Source organism: Leptonychotes weddellii, chromosome 11 (genome assembly GCF_054177405.1).
Source record: "Leptonychotes weddellii isolate Sample4059 chromosome 11, ASM5417740v2, whole genome shotgun sequence".
NCBI classification, from domain to species: domain Eukaryota; kingdom Metazoa; phylum Chordata; class Mammalia; order Carnivora; family Phocidae; genus Leptonychotes; species Leptonychotes weddellii.
Window position 1 is genome coordinate 50463114 of NC_138379.1, and position 19420 is coordinate 50482533.

Genomic DNA, 19420 nt, shown 5'->3' on the forward strand with positions numbered 1-19420 from the left:
GATTTCAGCAACTTTATCAGATACACTGTTAAAATCCTGATTATTTGCGGCACCTGGGTGGCTCAGTCAGTTAAGTGTCTGCCTTCGGCTCAGGTCATGATCTCAGGGTCCTGGGATTGAGCCCTGCATCAGGCTTCCTACTCAGCAGGGAGCCTGCTTCTCCCTCTCCCTTTGCCCCTTTCCCCTGCCAATGTTCTCCCTCTCTCTCTCAAATAAATAAATAAAATCTTTAAAATCCTGATTATTCTTCTGAAAGTTTTATTAATAAAATGAGCCCACCTAGTATGACCTATTCTTAGTAAACTCATACTGAGTCCTGCTTCTTTTTCCCAGAGATTACTTGCCCTTCTTACTGATATTTAATCTCCAAATCTAGATGTGAGATGAGGACATATGAATAAAGAAGAGGCAATCAAGAATCCAGAAAGAAGACATTCCAAAAATGACACTAGCTTGGAAAAAAACATTTCCAAATGAAGCCATTCCAGTATTTCTTATATTTTGTGAGTTCATAAAAGTTTTATAACTTATAAACATATGGCTTCAGATTGTTCAAACTCCAGCAACAGCATAATTATTTTCTTAGAATTTTGCTCAGCAATAGTTAATAAGGTATAAAAATAAGTCTATTTTCTATTTGACTTCAGCTGCCTTAGGAAAGAAAGACAAGGGAAGTATTTAAGGGGGAAAAAGGTATTAAAGGAAAATTAAGTAAAGGAAAGGACAGTCCTTTTACCTAAGCTACCAGAAAAAATTGTTTTAAGTATATAAATGGTGAGAAAGAAATGAAATACTGTACTTTTATCTCCAGGTAAGATGGATCGGTAAAATCGGTCCTTCTTTTTCTTTTCCTCTGGGTTTGGAGGCAGAGGTTTGGAACCGTGGTTTAAGGTTCCAGCATCTTTGCTGCCAGCTCCAATCATAGTGCTGGTGTTTCTCATCGGAGGGGCTGGGGGTTTGTCTTGAATGTCTAGGCCGTTATTTGACATTGTCACCACCACCAGCAGCTACTGGAATCAGAGAGAAGAACATAACTCTTTTATTATTTTCATGCAAAAGGAAATACATGTTGAAAAATTTTAAAGAATCCAAATTATACAACCCATCCTCAAGGGCCCAGCTCAAGCCTTTCCACCACATACCATAACTACCGCCATCTTATTCAATCAATAATACTCAAAGATTTAATACCTACTCTGTGCCAAGCACTGCTGAAAATTCACAAGGTTCTTCTTTTTCTCTACCTAAGACATTGGAGAGCACAGAAAACCACCATGATGTAGTTTAAAAGGTAGAAATTTGGCCCAGCTAAACTAAGTAGGAATCCCAGTGTCACTACTAGCTTTAGAGAAATTCCTTAGCCACTTGGGTTCCATTTATTCATTCATTAAATAAAACTGCTAACAGAATTCCACATAGTGACCCTTTCCCAACCTCTAATTTTGTAACCTTAGGAAAATCATGTTCCCTCTCTAGAATGGACTGTATCACTATATCAAGAGTCCATAAAGCTGCCAGTTTTGTTAATAGTTTTATTGGAACACAGCTGTTCATTTACATATTGTCTATGGCATCTTTCACATCCCAATGGCAAAGTTGAGTAGTTGCAACAGAGACTATATGCCCACAAACCTAAAATATTTATCTGGTCCCTTACAGGAAAAGTTTGCTGACCCTTGGCCTATAACATCTCTCCAGTATCTTCTTCCTCTAAAAATTGATCTTTTTCTAAATACATGATAGTCAATGCGGTAACCATCCTGTCATATACGGTGTTGAATTTACTGGCAATCTCCAATGTTTCTGGTAAAGAGAAGGAATAAAATCTTTAAAAAAGGGAAAAAATTCGTATCACATGGTACCAATAGTTTTAATGAAGACAGATGTTATTACTTTAAATAAGTGTCCTTGACAATGGGCAGGCATGTACGTATACAGAATTAATAAAATCTCTCATTATTCTTTCAGGTTACAATGGAAATTATATCTTTAGCCATGACTACTTAGAATATAAGCTCCTTTGAGTAAACACAATAGTGCTTTAGAGACTAACGTTTCTAATTAAAAATAAATAAATAAACCAATGTAATAATCACCAAGAGATTTTTAGAAATATAGATGCCGTTTTGACTCCCATAAATTTTGACTTAGTACAACTAGGTTATGGCCAAAATTCTGTAACGTTGAAAATTAATGATCCCAGTGCCGCCAGATTTGAATACTACTGCTTTAGATGTCAATTATTTAAATGCTATGAACAAAATCTATTAATCTTTTTTACAATTTTTTAATAAATGCAGGACTAAATGATCCCCTGCATCCATTTTTCCCCTTCAATTCTTCCTCCGCATGCCATCAGTGATCTAAAATGCAGCACTCCTCTACTTTAAAATCCATCACTGACATCCCAGAACAAAAGCTAAAGTTCCTTACCAACTAAGCCACCACACCTGGACACAGCCTACACTCAAACTATACCTTGGAAATCTCTGTTCTCTTGATTTGCCAAGTAGTCTCTTACCCCCTCCTCTCAATCCCCCAGTGCTTTTTGTCAAAGATTTCTCCCTCTTCTGACTGATAAAAATCTTACTCATCTTTCAGGCCAAATTCAAACTTCACCTTTTGTGTAACTCATCCTAACCTACCTCTGCCAAACCAACTACTCCTTACTTCTCTTTTTTTTTTTTTTTTAAAGATTTTATTTATTTATTTGACAGAGAGAGACACAGCAAGAGAGGGAACACAAGCAGGAGGAGTGGGAGAGGGAGAAGCAGGCTCCCCGCAGAGCAGGGAGCCCGATGCGGGACTTGATCCCAGGACCCTGGGATCATGACCTGAGCTGAAGGCAGTCGCTTAACCAACTGAGCCACCCAGGCGCCCTCCTTACTTCTCTTTCTGATCAAAAGAAATTAAGTAAGCAAGAAGAATCCTATTAAACTATACTAACTCTCTGGGTGGTGTGCTTTTTACCCATTTTTTCTGGTTTTGCTTTGCAGGTTTGCCTTTGCTTTTCTTCCCAGCCCCAACTCAAGTCCCTCCGCTCCCACAAAGGGAATTTCCATGGGCTAAGTTCTCAAGTGTAACTTCCTACTCTGGACTGCAGGTTCCAAAATTATACTCCCTACAGCCACCTGACAGACTAAGCAGGCCCTTCCTTGCCTCTTAGGTCCTTCAGCCCACAGCTTCATTGAATGTAGCTCCCCTTCAGGACCATAGCCCAAGACTGTGCCAAGAAAGGCTTCACCACCCTTTCTAATACAGGCTTTTCTTCATTTCTCAGTTCTTTCAATCATACTTGGAGAGTTCTCAGGGGTAGACCTCCACTTTCAAAATTATTCCAAATTATCAAAATCTAAAATCTGTTGTTGGAATACAATGCTTGAATCCTCTGTACCATATTCCAGCCTAGGTCATCCAGCCTATGCTTGAAAACTTCCATTTTTAGAGAATCTACAGTCTCAAAAGTCAGCCTGTTCTATCTTCGGTCATTTCATTTAGAGAGTTCTCACTTAATATTAAGTTCTATCTATTTCACACTGCACTGCAATTATTTGTTTATACATTTGCCTCCTCCCCCAGCACACACCCACACCCTCCTCTGCCAGGCTTAGACTATCAACTCCTCAAGAACAAAGTTCAATCTTATTGATTTCTCAATCCCCAACACCAGGTCTGACACAGACTAATCAATAAAGATTTGTTGAACAAATGAATAAAGAACAAGTAAACAAATAAATGAACAAACACTACGTCTGTTAGTTCTAAATCCTATCTCATAGCTATTCAGAAAAGTCTATTGGTTCTTCCCCAGACTGAAATTTAGATACTTGAAATCATCCTTCAAAACCCCCCAAATCTATTTTCTCATGCTAAACATTGTCAGTATCTTCAACTATACTCACAGAACACAACTTTGTACCTTCCCAATCCTTCCTCTGAACTTACTTGGACTTGATGTTTCTATACTACTTTCCAGTTTCCCTGCAGCCCTCCAACCAGTCCCTTCCTGTGGTTTCTCCACAATTCTTTACTCTCTTTGTACTTCATAGATCCCCTCCTGGTCATTTTGTCCATCTACATTCAGCACAATAATTGGCACATTTTTAAAAACTATGCCATTGTAAACTTTAATAGGAAAACAAGTCCAAAAGATTAATCCTGAGAGGAGAAAGGAAAAACATACTCAACTCTTAAATAAGGAGACCAAACACATCTTAAATCTTCTCACAGTCTGTGCAGGTCAAAGATTTGGGAAGATGACAAGCCAGTATCTTCTGACAGGCTGCAGTATAAAGCTAGGCTCAAAGCCAACGTTTAGAACGATAGTTCAGATGGCACCCCTCTATCCATCCTAGACAACAAACTGATAAAACAGACAGAAGGAAAGACACACTGACCACATTTTACCAATGCTCCAGAGGCTCAGGGAGCCGAATAATTTATGAGCAACTAATTATACTGAAGTATTAATTATGAATCAACTGAATGGCTCTATCATAAATGCAGGATCACTGTGAAGTTTCAAAAAGGCCATCGGTAAGGCAATATAATAAAAAGATGACTGGATCTAAAATCAAGAGATCTGGATTTTTAGGTCCTGGCTCTGCTGTTTACTAGTTATGACTCTAATAAAAGTCCCTTCACCTATGAGCTGCAATTTGTTACTTCCCACTCTATGGTCCCTAGACAGATACTGGTCAAGAGCCAACCAAGGAGTGGAAGTGATTTATGTCCCCTTTGCTGTAAATAGCATAAAGATACAGTGCTAGGGCAAAAAGAAGGAAAAGAAAACACTTTTCAAGTAGCCACTATGTATAAGGTACTTTACATACTGAATGAAACTGGACAGGGACTGAGGGAAGGAGTGTGTATACCAGCAGCTACTTCTTTCCACTTTATCACATCTGATGCCACAGCCACTAATATAAAAAGGGCCAAGATAAAGATTTTAAGATACACATCAAAGCCAGAAGCAACCTTTTAGAGGTCACCTAATAATCTGACCCTCCCATATAATGGGTAGGAATACTGAGGTCCAAAACACAAAAAGAAATTGCTTACGATCATACAGCAATTTAAAGGTGGGATTGGAACCCGTATCTTCAGACTCTCTGCCAAAGAATTTTCCAAGTATACCTGAGGTAATTCTATCCCCTCTGTACCTTTTCTGACCTGAACTCTGCTACTCTTGATTTCGGTAAGTCAAATCTAGCCAATGGCAAAAACAGAACAATATAAACATGTTTGCCTGGACCTGATTGATATTTACTGTCTTCCATGAGTCTAAGTGCCAAAGAAGATAAATAAATTCTTGGTCCTCAAATCAGCCATGTGAAAGTTATGTACACCTTTTGCTATCATCGCAGGTTCTTCATTTAAGTACAATTCAAATCAATAAATTTTTACTGAGTACTTACATATAAGGTGCCATGGTAGAAATTAGGGACAAAGAGATAAATAAATGAATATGATCTAACTCTAGACATTCTCACAGCCTAGTAAGCAAGATACATAGGATCTAGAAAACCACAATGCCAGGCCAAGTGCTGTAGAGCAGTACAAGTGGTAAAATGTCAGAAGACACAAAAAAGGAAAGAGAGTATTGAATTTAGGTGATCAGTGAGGCTTCATAGAAGAGGTGGTGTTAAAAGCAGGAGCTTAAAGAATAAATAAGTCAGACTAGTGGTCTTTGACTTGGACTATTAGAAGCCCCCTAGGAGCTTTTTAAAACACCAGCTGAAGTACACAGGGGGCAGTATACTAATATATGCAACTTACTTTGAAATGTATTTTTAAAAAATAAGATGGATTAATGGATGAACACAGGGATGTGGTATAATATGCATGTCCATACATAATTTATAGTGGATGTGATAAAGCAAATATATGAAAATGTTAATGGTAGAAGAATCTAGGTGGTAGATATACAGGTATTCACTATAAAATTCTTTCAACTTTGCTGTACTTTTGAAATTTCTCCTAATAAAAAGCTGGTGGGGGGGGGCAAATACCATTGCTGCTGAGCTCTGATTTAACTGGTCTAAAATAGGTCCAGGCATTGGTTTAGTACCTAGACCAAAGAAAACAGACAATAAATAAATGGACAATTTTGACGGAGAATGATAACGGCAAATGCATCCTAGACCACAGGAATAGTATGTGTGAGGGTACAGTGTGGTAGAATGCAACACAAAAATGAAAAAGTAGGACACAGCGATCAGAGAGCCTTTTATGTTCTGTAACACATACAGCACTAGTCAGAAAAATGGTCCCTTCTAAGCAGTTCTAGATCCACGCAATGAATGTCTCATGTTAAAAATAGATGACACTTGATTTAACAAGGCTGTGGAGAGATGACAATGAGAAAAGAGGTGTTGCCTGGAGGAGGGCATCAGCTGCCATCTGTCTGCACTGAGGGCTCTGTGATGCCTTGAGCTCACACAATGGGAGTTTTGGAGAGTCCTATAAACTGTCTAACAGAGTTACTCAAATTCTAAAAAAGTTTCCCCACAGAACCTCCTGGACTAACTATCTTTACAAATAGCATTTCAGCCATCATTCGGCATTGATAGTTTAATAACAGCTAACATTAGAAAACACTTTGGAATTTACAGAAAACTTGGAAATCTACTTGGTTGGTATCATTTTTCTCATTCATGCATGCAAATATTTATTCATCACCTACTATATGCCAGGCTGTGCTAGGCGCTGGGGATAAAACAGTGAGCAAGTCAGAAGAAGCAAAATATCAGAGATACTGCCAGGCACCCAGAGCTAGCAGAGGCAGGGATCTGAAATAAAGTCTGTGTGACTACAGGACCACCTCCTTTTCTACTACACCACGTGTCACTGTTCACTCTAAAGGCAAAGGAATGGACTAGATAACCTTTAACAACCCCTCAGTCCATTATTTAAAATGAAGAAGGGAAAGGAAGGAGAAAAAAATAAAACCTATTCCACATATTAATCACATTTGTCAGTCAACAACTCAAAGCAGCTGAGACTGGCATGACCAACACTCCACCCAGAACTGGGGAGTATTGCATGCCCTTGACACCTGGTTATGAGAATCTGATCTTTAATTAAATTGTGCCAAGAGGTTTTCTTTGGCAGGAACCTGGAATGCTGCAGTCTTGAATTCGCTAAGGGATGTCCTTCTGACACAGCAAAGGCACTCCCGCTATGTAGCCTCCAACCACTTGCTCTGGTTCAGCAGCAAGAAAGCAACCACTGAGGTAGCAGGCAGGAAAACTGGAGGCTGTGTCTGGGTTGTTGGAAAAGCTAATAAAAGTTAATTTCTGGCCCTGTTTCCTCATGTAAAATACAAATAAGACTGTATATAGAGTTACGAGAAATTATTTTTTTAAAAGATTTTATTTATTTGAGAGAGAGAGAAAGTAATGAGAGAGAGAGAGAACATGAGTGGGGGTAGGGAGAGGGAGAAGCAGACTCCCCACTGAGCAGGGAGCCGGACATGGGGCTGGATCCCAGGACCCCAGGATCATGACCTGAGCTAAAGGCAGACACTTAACGGACTGAGTCACCCAGGCGCCCTGGGTTAAGAGAATTTAAAAGCATAAAATATATATATATATAAAAGCACCTAGCAAGCTGCCTGGCACAAAATAGATGTCCAATAAATATCTGTTCTTATCCCCCACTCATCTTTCCAGTTTCATCTCTACTATTCCTTAAACTTAGTCATTCCAGCTCAATATGCTTTCATGCCCCTGCCTTTGCCCACACTGTTCTCTCTGCCTAAGATGTCCCAACTTGTCTGCCAAACAAACTCCTACTCATTCTTCAATACCCAGTTTGATTCACTTTCTCTATGAAACCTTCACAGAAGCCCCCCTATTTCTATCTTTTCCCAAAAATTTAATAGCAGTTTATACATACTTCTATGCAACAGCGTCCATATTTCATATCAACCCCACCAGACCATGAACAAGTCAAGGGATGAAACGGAGTCTGATTAATCTCTATGTCTCCAAGTCCCACCCAGCACAGACCCGGCACACACTAGGTAACTAGCAAAGGTTCATTGACTAAGGCAGCCTGGTTTACAGAAAAAGACAAAAAAAAAAAAAAAAGGAGCTAGAAGGATCCTGAAAAATCAGCCAGTTTCAAACCTTTAATTTATAGCTGGGAACCTGAAACCCACAGGAGTATGAAATTTACCTAAGATCAGTCAATGAAATAGTGAGGACATGATGAGACTCTGATTATTCTGATTCTCTTAAAAACACTCTTTCTACACTAATTATAATTTGAGACAGAATGAACAAAGGTCTGTACCTGGAATTAGAGAGTATGGGAGGCAAAGAAGTAAAATGGAAAAGGCAGAGAGATTTGGGGTCCAAGACTTAAGCTAGCCCTGTACCTTCACCTTCCTCTCCCCCCCCAATCACACCTACACATCCTCCTCACTTCTACCACCCTTGCAGATAGCCACTAGAGTTACTTGCAGAAACCAGTACCAAAGCTCTTATAATCCTCTCCCCACCATATAGGGAAATTCCTGACCTGCAGCCCCAATTAAGCTATTCCCAACAATTAAGGGAAAAAATCAAATTTAAGCCATTAGACTTCCTAATGGATGCCCTGAACCAAGAAAATCATCACTAAAACCTGAGGCCCATACAATCTGAGAGCTGAAAGGAACCTATAAGGCCATCTGGTTCAACCACCCAAGAAACACTGGATCTACTCAGCTGTCTCCTGGATGGACGACCTTCTAGTCAATCTGTGCCTGAACATATCCTGTGATTTTCCCACAGTGCCCCTACCCCATGCTGTCTCAAAGGAACATTTTCTCTTGGAAGTGTTAAGAACCACAGCTTGAAAATGGACTGCTCTCTCTCCTCTAAAAGATACTCAGGACTAAGTCAATCAAGCTTCTAGTGTTCATTTACTTCAGTCATCCTCAGTCACCCAAAATCTTGTCCCCCAACCTTTTCTGTATGCCCTCTAACCTCATCAAATTCTTCACCCCCTTCCTGACTCTGGATCCCTTTCACTATTTCCTCTGGATCTTCCCATTTGTCATAGGCTAACTCCCCTTGCCTCCTTTTCTTAAAAGGAACCTGGCTATCACCTGAAGAAGAGATTTCTCCAGCAGCCCTCTCAACTGGAAGCTATTTTCTCTCTCTTACTCAACCTATCAGTGCTGTCCTTAATTTTCAGGGTTATTTCCAAACCATTCCTTTCTTCTTCTTGTAAAAACCTCTTTCCTTTGAGTAGCCTCCAATGGTTGCTATCACACTTCCTTGCTGCCTAAGACCCACTTTCTGGTCACCTCACTCAAAGGCTTTAGTTCCTAGATCAATCTCTTCTGTACCCCTCCAGTTATCATTATAGGTGACCTCTATACCCTTCCAACAATGATGACCCTTCCAACACTCTGGCCATTTCAATTGCTGGCCTCCAGTCCAAGTTGGCCAATACTCCCATGATCACACCCTGGACCTTATCACCAAAATGTGTATCAACTCCAGCATCTGGAATGAATCCTATATACTCCAACACAACCTCCTATCCATGCAGCTCACTTGCTCAAGAACTTCTACTACAATTCCTAGACTTCATTTTGAGCTCTAATCCACTATCCATTAGTACCTCCTGCCTTCACTTCTCTTTTTCCTTCACTTCTCTTTTTCCATCAAAAATCACTCAAACATCATAACCCATCAATCCTCTAAAACTCAACAACAAAAAACCAAACAACTCAATTCAAAAATGGGCAAAGGACTTGAATAGACATTTCTTCAAAGATGTATGAATGGCCAATAAGCACATGAAAAAATGTTCCATTAGGGAAATGCAAGTCAAAACTACAATGAGATAACACCTTGCACCATTACGATGGCTACTATCAAAAAAAGAGAAACCAAGAAGTGTTGGTGAGGATGTGGAGAAACTGGAACCCTGCACATTGTTGGTGGGAATGTAAGATGGTGCAGCCGCTGTGGGAAACAGTATAGCAGTTCCTCAAAAAATTAAAAATAGAATTACCATATGATGCAGCAATTCCACTTCTGGATATATACACAGAAATACTGAAAACAGGGTCTCAAAGAGATATTTGCACACCCATGTCCATAAGAGCATTATTCACAACAGCTAAAATGTGGAAGCAATACAAGTATTCACTGACAGATGAATAAATAAGCAAAATGTAGTATACACATACAATCAAATATTACTCAGAAAAGGACAGAAATTCTGTAATATGCTACAACATGGATGAACCTTGAGAACATTATGCTAAGACAAATACCATATGATTCCACTAATATGAGGTACTTAGAGTAGTCAAAATCATAAAGACAAAAAGTAAAATGGTGGCTGCCAGGGGATGGTGGCATGGGAGAATGGGGAGTTATTTAATAGGCACAGAGTTTCAGCTTTATAAGATGAAGAGTTATAAGATGAATGGCGCTGATGGTTGCATACTAATGTTAAAAGTATTTAATGCCACTAACCCATACATTTAAATAGTTAAGATGATAAGTTTTATGTTATGCATATTTTACCATAATAAAAAAAAAAGTAAGGGGAATTAGAATTTACTATCCAATAGATACACTACAATGTGCTGAAAGTTCACAATGATATCACAGTTATATTACCACGGGAGCCTGTTAATGCTAGGGTAGAGGCCAATGAACTGAGACTTAAGATATTAATTACGAGCAATGGATAACCGATTCTCAGTAAAATTTGTAGGATGATAAGACAGTTTATAACAGGCTTTCACTGTACATGTATACTTTATTTTTTTTAAAGATTTTATTTATTTATTTGACAGAGAGAGAGAGCACAAGCAGGGGGAGTGGGAGAGGGAGAAGCAGGCTCCCTGCCAAGCAGGGAGCCCTACTCGACTCGGGGCTCGATCCCAGGACCCCAGGACCATGACCTGAGCCGAAGGCAGACGCTTAACAACTGAGCCACCCAGGCGCCCCTGTACATGTATACTTTAAACAAATCTGATTAATCTAAACAAATCTGATTTAAAAAAAAACACACACACACAAACAAAACAATCAACCCCCTTGTCTTCTCTCCCTTTCCAAAATGTAACTGGCAAAATACCAGCTTTGGGATAGTTGAACTCTAACTCTCTCCCAACTGTCTCTGTACTGGAAGTAGTTGAATGTCCTAAAGAACATTACCTGATTGACTGCTTTCACTTGAGAATTATGAATACCTTTCTGCAAGTGATTACCTTGCCTCAAATGGGCATTCAATTAGGCTTCCCATTCACCGCTTCCCCTTCGCTGATGAACTCGCCTGTGAGAAAACAGAAATCTTTGCAGAACTCCACTTTCCCACTCCCAAATCTATATGCCTCCCTGCACCCGCGCCACCCATTTACAATGAAGGAGGTGTTCCTACTCCCATCAAAAGCCATTCCCTCTTCTCCCTCACTTGCACTCCCTCTCACATGGAATGATCTCTTTCAGCTACATTAATCAACCAACCAATCAATCAATCTCTCTCCCCCACTCTCTCTCCCAGATATATTCAGTCATTCAACATATATTTATTGAGCATCTACAATGTACCAGTACTAATCTAGCTGAATAAAACAAAGTCCCTGTGTTTGTGGATTTTATGGACTAGTAAGAGAAGCAAAGAGAAGCAAAGAAATAAGCAAATATACAATGTCAAGTCCATAATGAAAATTAAAGAGTAGTACATGTGACTATGGGGGGGGAGGGGAAGGCAGGGATGGGTGGTATATAAGACAAGATGATCAGGACAGGCTTCTCTGAGGAAGAGACACTTAAGACCTGAATGAAATGAGACAACTAACCATAGTAGTATCTGGAAGGATTTTAAGCAGAGGGAGCAATAAGTACAAATATTCTAGATGAGAATATTCTTGGGCATGTAGAATAGCAAAAAGGACAGCAAGACAAAAGTTTAGTGAACAAGGAGAAACATGGTAGAAAACTAAAATTAGCCAGAGGTCAGATTATATAGGACTTTACATGCCACAATGAGTTTGGATTTTGTATCAAGCATGAGAAGACACTGAAGAATTTTGAGTAGTGATCTGATTTATGTTTTAAATAGACCACTCTGGCTGCAGAAAACAGACTGCAGGGGAGCAAAGGAAACGTGAAGAGACCGTTAAGAAACTCGTACAATAATCCAGGTGGGAATTGACGGTGGTTTGACTGGGCTGCAGTAGGTATACAGTAGTACAGCAAAGGTAGACATTTTGAAGGTAGAGCCAAATGGCTTATTTAGAAATTGGATGTACAGTGTGAGGGAAAAGAAAATGAAGATGATCTCTAAATTTTTGGCCTAATCTGTGAATATTGAGTGAATATAAACATGCTATAGTGTCTCCTATTCAAAGACACACATACACCCCTCCCGTGACACCAATATCTTCCTCAAAACACATTTCATTGTTTCCCTTCATAGCAAAGCTTCTCAGAAGAATTGTCTATTTACACTTTCTCCACTCCCTCCCCTTCTGTTCACCAAGTAACACCCTGTATTTCACCAAAAGTAGTCTTGTCAAGGTTACCAACCATCTCCATGTTGCCAAATCAAATGGTTACTATTCTGTCCTCACCTTACTCAATCACTCTGCAGCATTCACCTGGCTTTTCTTCTATCTTTCTGTGTACTCCTATCTCCTTTGCAGACTCTTCCTAGCTATCCTTGACATGTCCAAGGTTAAAAACCTCCTTTCCGGGGCATCTGGGTGGCTCAGTTGTTAAGCGTCTGCCTTCGGCTCAGGTCATGATCCCAGGGTCCTGGGATCGAGCCCCGCATCGGGCTGCCCCCTCAGCGGGAGCCTGCTTCTCCCTCTCCCACTCTCCCTGCTTGTGTTCCCTCTCTTGCTGTGTCTCTGTCAAATAAATAAATAAAATCTTTAAAAAAAAAAAAAACCTTATGAAAAACCTCCTTTCCTTATATGCTACAATCTTGTCTAGATGATCTCATCCATTCCTATAGCTTATTACCTATATGTTGATGATGCCCAAGTTTCTACCTTTAGCCCAAAAACTCTCTTTCAGACTAATCCATCTGTTAGACAATTCTGCCTGCATTTATTGTAAGTATCTAGACCTAAAACGAACAAATGAAACTCTTGATTTTCACAGCAACTATCATGAATTATATTTGCTTATTTATTATACATCTCCAGCAATAAACAGTAAGCTTCACAATGACGCAACTAAGTCTTTTGTGCTTACCAGTGCATACCTAGCAACGAAACAGGGCTCAGCAACAGTAGACACCAAGATTTATTAGACCCTGTCTCTAGCCTCAAAACAGTCACATACTAATGGGATAGGCAGATTCATAAACCACAATGACGGTATGACATGGTAAGTGCCACTGTGAATGGTGAGGGGAAGAACACGAGTGTTTCATCAATCCCAAAGAGGGGCCCTTAATAGCCTAGGAGTCAAGGAAAACTTTCTTAAGAAGATAATTTAAGAGGTTTTTTTTGTAAGAATAGCTATTAAGTGCCTACTAAATATATTTTTATATAATTATTTTTAAGCTTTATAATAACTCTTCCAAGTAGTTGTAAATACATTCCATTTTATATATGAAGTTTAGAAAGATTAAAAACCAAGCAGCTAGTAGGTGGTAGAACCAAAATTTGAACTGAGGTCAGTATGCTTTTAAATCCCTCCCCCTTCCTCCTTTTCTTCTTCTTTTTTTTCTTTGCTATATCACAAGGTACCACCAAAAATAATATCTGTTATACTTGCCACCTACTATTTGTTTGACCTAAAAGAAATCACTATACCTCTTGAACTCAGTTTTTAGCATGGGGTTCAATTACCAGTCTCTAAATCATCCTTGTTCTAACTCCCTCCTTTTCCTTTGTTATTAAGGATTGAGGCTCGTTTTAAATTGATCAGTGAGCAACCCTAGGCATTTCTTTTTTTTTTTTAATTATTAAATATATTTTTTAAATTTTTTTAAGATTTTATTTATTTGACAGAGAGAGACATAGCGAGAGAGGGAACACAAGCAAGGGGAGTGGGAGAGGGAGAAGCACGCTTCCTGCTTAGCAGGGAGTCCAATGCAGGGCTCGATCCCAGGACCCTGGGATCATGACCTGAGCCTAAGGCAGATGCTTAATGACTGAGCCACCCAGGCACCCCTAATTTTATTTATTTGAGAGAGACAGAGAGCAAGAGCAAGGAGGAGGGGCAAAGGGAGAAGGAGACTCCCCACTGAGCAGGGAGTCCCATGCAGGCTCGGTTGGATCCCAGGACCCTGGGATCATGACCTGAACCCAAGGCAGCCACTTAACCAACTGAGCCACCCAGGCGCCCCCTAGGCATTTTTTATGCTAAAGCATCTGAGCATTTTTCACAGCTGCAAATGTATTCAGGAACAACCACAGTTAACATCTGTAGAGCACTTCACAGTTTACAAATTAGTTCCACACATTCATTATTTCATTTGATCTTCATCAACCCTATGAGGTGTTAAATCCCTATTTTACAGAGGCCAATGGAAGTGAAATGCCTAGCCTAGCACCATCTGGACTCTACAGCCTACCAGAAATTGAATTTAAGAAAATAGAGGGGAGTGGAAAAGGACGAAGAGAGTAAATGACTTATAGAGGAAGCTCACCCAAGTGGCCTAGAGCCAGGAGAAATTAACAGGGACCAAGTCAGTTACCCTTCCAAGGTAATGAGTGACCTACCACATGGAACTGCTCTTTTTTCATCTCAGTAATACCTTGAGTCCAGCCCCACAGACAGATGAAAATATAAGAAAACTCTCTGTACACTATATGCATACACAGGGTCAGAAGAGAACATGGCGTAAGAGAACAGATCCCACCTTTAGAGAAGACTTGAATTTAGGTCCCAGCTCTGCCACTGACTTGCTGATTAAAAAGTTTCCTCCTTCTGTGTTATCACAGCCCCTTGTGCTTCTATCACATATACTTAACATATAAGGTTACAGATGCCCATACTCCTTGACTTGCAATGGAAGGTAGCAACTGTCCAATTTCCATCTTTGTATCCCCAGCACCTGGCACCATAACTAACACAGAACAGGTGATCCAGAGAATGTGTGATAATGGATGTCATATTCAATGCTTTTTGTACACATGTGCATTCCACATAACAGTCTAGAAAGTGAGTGCCAGGAAAACAGCAATTTGTCTTCTTATCTCTGCTTCTCCTCTCACTCTCCCACTTTGAGGGCACTGCTCAAGAAAAGTTAGTTGAGTAGAAACAAACCCGTCCAAAAAGCCAGGCTTCAGAGGGAAAGAAATTAATCTATACAGTCCTCTTTCCTAGACTGTAGTCTTTCCCACCACACCTACCTCTACTCCCAAATAACCCCTATCTTGCCCATCAATCCTCTTCTTCAAAAGATCCCTCCACCTTCTCTCCCTCTACCCTATCCCTACTATCCCCTCTTCTTCCATAGGCTCACAAGTCACCTCTTTTCCTCCAGGTAAGCAACACTTCAAAGCTGCCATAGAGTTTTTGTTCCTATCACTTGTCTCACAAAAGACAGTCTGGGCCTCTGCCCAGTTTACTCTTCTCTCACTCTAGTCTTCAAGCTCTCCACTTCTCATCTTGCTTACTCCTTACTGTCCTCCACTGCCTCCTCCCCTCTGCGAAGGAAGTGGGGGTCAAATCCTGGAAGAAAGATTGCTTATTGACAGGCCCAAAGCAAGACACAGAGGAAGTAAGGAAAGAGACTGGCACTTGGGGAAGACAGAATTTGCAGGTAAAAGCTGAAAGTAAGGGAGTTAGGTAGGAAACACAGTGTTTGGACCTCACAAACACCATTAACAAAGGTCCCTACAAACATTAATAATGAGAAAGCTTAACCAACAATTCTATTTCCTGTATTTCTTTTTTAAGATTTTATTTTTAAGTAATCTCTACACCTAACACAGGGCTCAAACTTACAACCCCGAGATCACGAGTCCCATGCTCCACCGACTGAGCCAGCCAGGCGCCCCTTAACCAACAATTCTAAAAGGAAAAGAGAAGAAAGCCTAACCAAGAGGAGAAGGACCCAAGAGAGGGAAGGAAAAACTAACTATGGAGGGGAAAGGATAAGAAAGGGAAGTATGAGGAGAGCAGGAAGAAGGAAGAAAGTGGAGGGTGGGAGAAAAGATGGGTAAGGGAAAAGGAAAAATGATCAGGAGTAAGAAGTAGAAAAATGGGGAGAAGAAGACAAAGAGGAGAATCACAGAAAAACTCTGGGGAGGAAGGAGATCAAAATAATCAAGGTAGGTTAGTATCAGGCCTAACATGTGTTTCTTGGTCCCAGATGATCAAGAAGGAAAGAATTATAGTAAGACATTACACAGCCCCCAAGGTCTGTCATTAACTAGGCTGAGTAAGGAGGGGGCTCCAGAGAAAATAGCTTAGTTTAAAGCAGCTTTACACCCAAGTATCATATCATTGGCCAGTTCAGAGAAAAATCATTAACATGCCTTGACCTGTTTCTTTCCAACCCCAGCTCCCTACACCCAACATATCTACACTCAACACCAAAATAATCAGCATTTTCAATCTCTGCCTTGTCCATTAAGTGTCTGGGTCCTCAGCAGACCAGCAAGATGCCATCCAAAAGGCTGCTGGAGGACAGGATACAAAGGTCTGCTTCTCAAGTTCCCCTGTCTCCTACATTATTGACGGGAACATCTCTGCAGCCCATTCTAGGGCTTTAACCAGCTCACCTTTCCAAAAGGCCGTTTGATAGTCTGGGGAAGCCAGAGTTACAAACAGAATGTCAAGCTCCTGGATGCACAGATAAGGAAACTGAGGCCCACAGAGGCTGCCTGAACGGCACCAGCTTCCTTAGGTCTCCTATCTCCTGGTTTACTCCACCTCTTAACAGGTCACTTATAATATAATGCCCCTCCCCAGCACCCAAGAGAAAACCCCCCATGGTCCCAGCAGGCCGGCAGCTAAGCCAAGACAGAGGAAAGCATCACCCTAACCCCCAAGCAAAAGGGTGTTAGCAAATGAGAACGGCTCCTGAGACACAGCAGTTCCCCCAAAAACCAGCTTCTCCTTCACAACCTTCCCTAGCCAGAGCTGATTCCAGGTGCTGGCCTAGCTCTAGGCCGGCTCATCTGAGGGCTCAGCCCCTTCTCTCACTTAGAGTCTCTTTAAGGAAAGACCCTAAATCCACCGGACAGCGCGGCACCACTCCCCGGAAGCCGGCGGAGACCCCTCCCCCTCCCCAGCAGCGCCCAACTGGGCGCGCCCCAGGGTGGGCCCAGTATTACCTGGTGGGGGGAGCTGGCCCCGGCATCTCTGGCGACTACTTTTGTCGCAGAGCCGCACCTCTCCCGCCCAGCCAGCCGCACAACGCCCTGGCTCCACCCGCGCCGCTCTACTCAGCTGGGGCCGGGCTCCCAGCAGCTCAGCCGCCCCAGCTCCCGCTCCCGGTGCAGCACGCTCCCGCCCTCGCAGGGCGCAGCAAAGGCGCAGCTTCGGGGTTGGCGAAGCAGAAGGGGCGGGGGAAGAAGGGAGGGAAGGAGGCGGGAGGAAACCGCGCTTCTCCTTTCCCCGAAGCTCTGAGGGCGGGGAGACTACTACCTTCGCACCCTCTCAGCTATTCTCCCCCACCTAGTCTCCAGCAGGAGGTAATTTCTCACTGGAGCCAGGCTTTCCAGGGCCTGTCAGAGTCCTCGGTGAGCCCCAGAGTCAAGGAAGAGAACCAGACCCCCTCTGTGCCTTAGTTTCTGCAGCTGTCTGGACTCCAGGACAACTCATCAGTTTAGCCTTCAGGTAAAAAGATGCACCCACCCCTCTACCCCACCAACAAAGGTGTCTAACGTCCTAGGGAAAACTCTAGGTGGGCACTTATAGCTGCTTCTAAGCAAAGAACGCCCAGCAGCAGCTACCATTTAAGTGCTATTGTGTCCCAGGTGTTTTACGAAATGTTATGTCTCTCTCACCACAACCTTATGAAGTAGGCTCTCTACCAAATCACATGTCAAAACTGAGGTCCAGGAAGAATGTGGTTTCATACAATAAGTATTTCTTAAGCACATACTGTGAATCAGGCATTATAATGAGCCCAGAGCTGAACAACACATTACAGGACATTCACCAACCCTGGCCCAGACCCCCTAAATCCCACTAGCGCCCCCTCAATAATTTAACAACAACAACAACAAAATCCCACCTTCATACATATCCAAATGCTCCCTAAGAAATAATATTGTCCCACCAACTTCCCCTCTACACCCTGCTCTTGAGACATATGGCAGGAGTCAGATTATGCAAGGTCTCTTCCAGGTCAGAGCTAGGAGTTTGGGTTTTAAGTTTTAACAATCAAAAGGCTTTGGAAGATTTTTAAGCAGAATGACAAGATCTAATTTACATCTTCAACAGGATCACTAACTGCTGAATGGAGAATAAAGGGGAGAATGGTGGAAAACAAGAAAACAAGTTAGTAGATTCTTTTTTTTTTTTAAGATTTTATTTATTTATTTGAGAGAGAGAGAATGAGAGAGCACATGAGAGGGGGGAGGGTCAGAGGGAGAAGCAGGCTCCCCGCCGAGCAGGGAGCCCGATGCGGGACTCGATCCCAGGACTACAGGATCATGACCTGAGCCGAAGGCAGTCGCTTAACCAACTGAGCCACCCAGGCGCCCCAAGTTAGTAGATTCTTACAGAACTCCAGGCAAGAGAAGATGGTAATGATTTAGACTAATATATTGGAAGATGAGCCAAAACAAAACAAGCATATTCTAAAGATACAGCTCAAAGCAGCAGCAGAACTTGGTGAAAGACAGAATGTAATGGGTGAACGAGGGCAGTAACTTTCCCAAGACCACACAGCTGGAAAATGGCCAAGTTGTCCCAACTTTGATCTGACTCCTAAAGCTATGCTGTTTCTCTCTGCCATGTTAGTCATCTGCCATACCCCTGTCCCTGCTGCCAGCAAAGAGCAGGTAACCAGCATTATGCCTGATCAATGATTTAAGTGTGCTAGAGGGAAATTTTATGGTGTTTATCTATTTCTCCATTTCTCCTGCCGGATGTCTCCACCTCCATTCAATGTGCCCAAATCATTTAACTGTAGAAGGATGTAAGGGAAGAACTCCAATGAGGACAGAAAGAACTCTTCTGTTAAGTATCTTTCATCTTTCCCAGACCCTGAGTACCCATGCTAGTCCAATTACAAGAAGTCCCAAATTTGGTGGAGGAGACAGGGAATTTCTTAAAGACATCCACATTATAGAGAGAATTGGTCAATAACACAGAGGGGGGGACCTGCTGCACTATTAGAACTCAGCTTCAAAGTAGTTTTAGGATGTTCTTTTGACCCTACACCCTTCTCTCAACTTATACAGAGTGGATGAAAGGCAGAAACAGTCCTCTGCCTTGGACATAGCTTTTCAAAGTAACCATCAATAATCATAGCATCTGAT

The 19420-nt window shown here is 41.6% G+C and overlaps 1 protein-coding gene across 6 annotated transcripts in view; it reads right to left on the reverse strand.

Moving 5' to 3' along the window:
• PAK1 (p21 (RAC1) activated kinase 1) overlaps positions 1-19420 on the reverse strand; it is a 140755-nt gene that overhangs the window by 65159 nt on the left and 56176 nt on the right. For 2 of the 6 annotated variants that reach the window (XM_031034738.2, XM_031034735.2), the window contains one exon: positions 800-1010. In XM_031034738.2, the coding sequence (XP_030890598.1) occupies positions 800-989 (190 nt within the window). In that variant the 5' untranslated portion in view covers positions 990-1010. Of the gene's footprint in view, positions 1-799; positions 1011-11174; positions 11293-17263; positions 17448-19420 lie in introns of those variants that run through there. The other 4 variants (XM_031034736.2, XM_006739508.3, XM_031034737.2 and 1 more) reach the window with 4 other exon arrangements.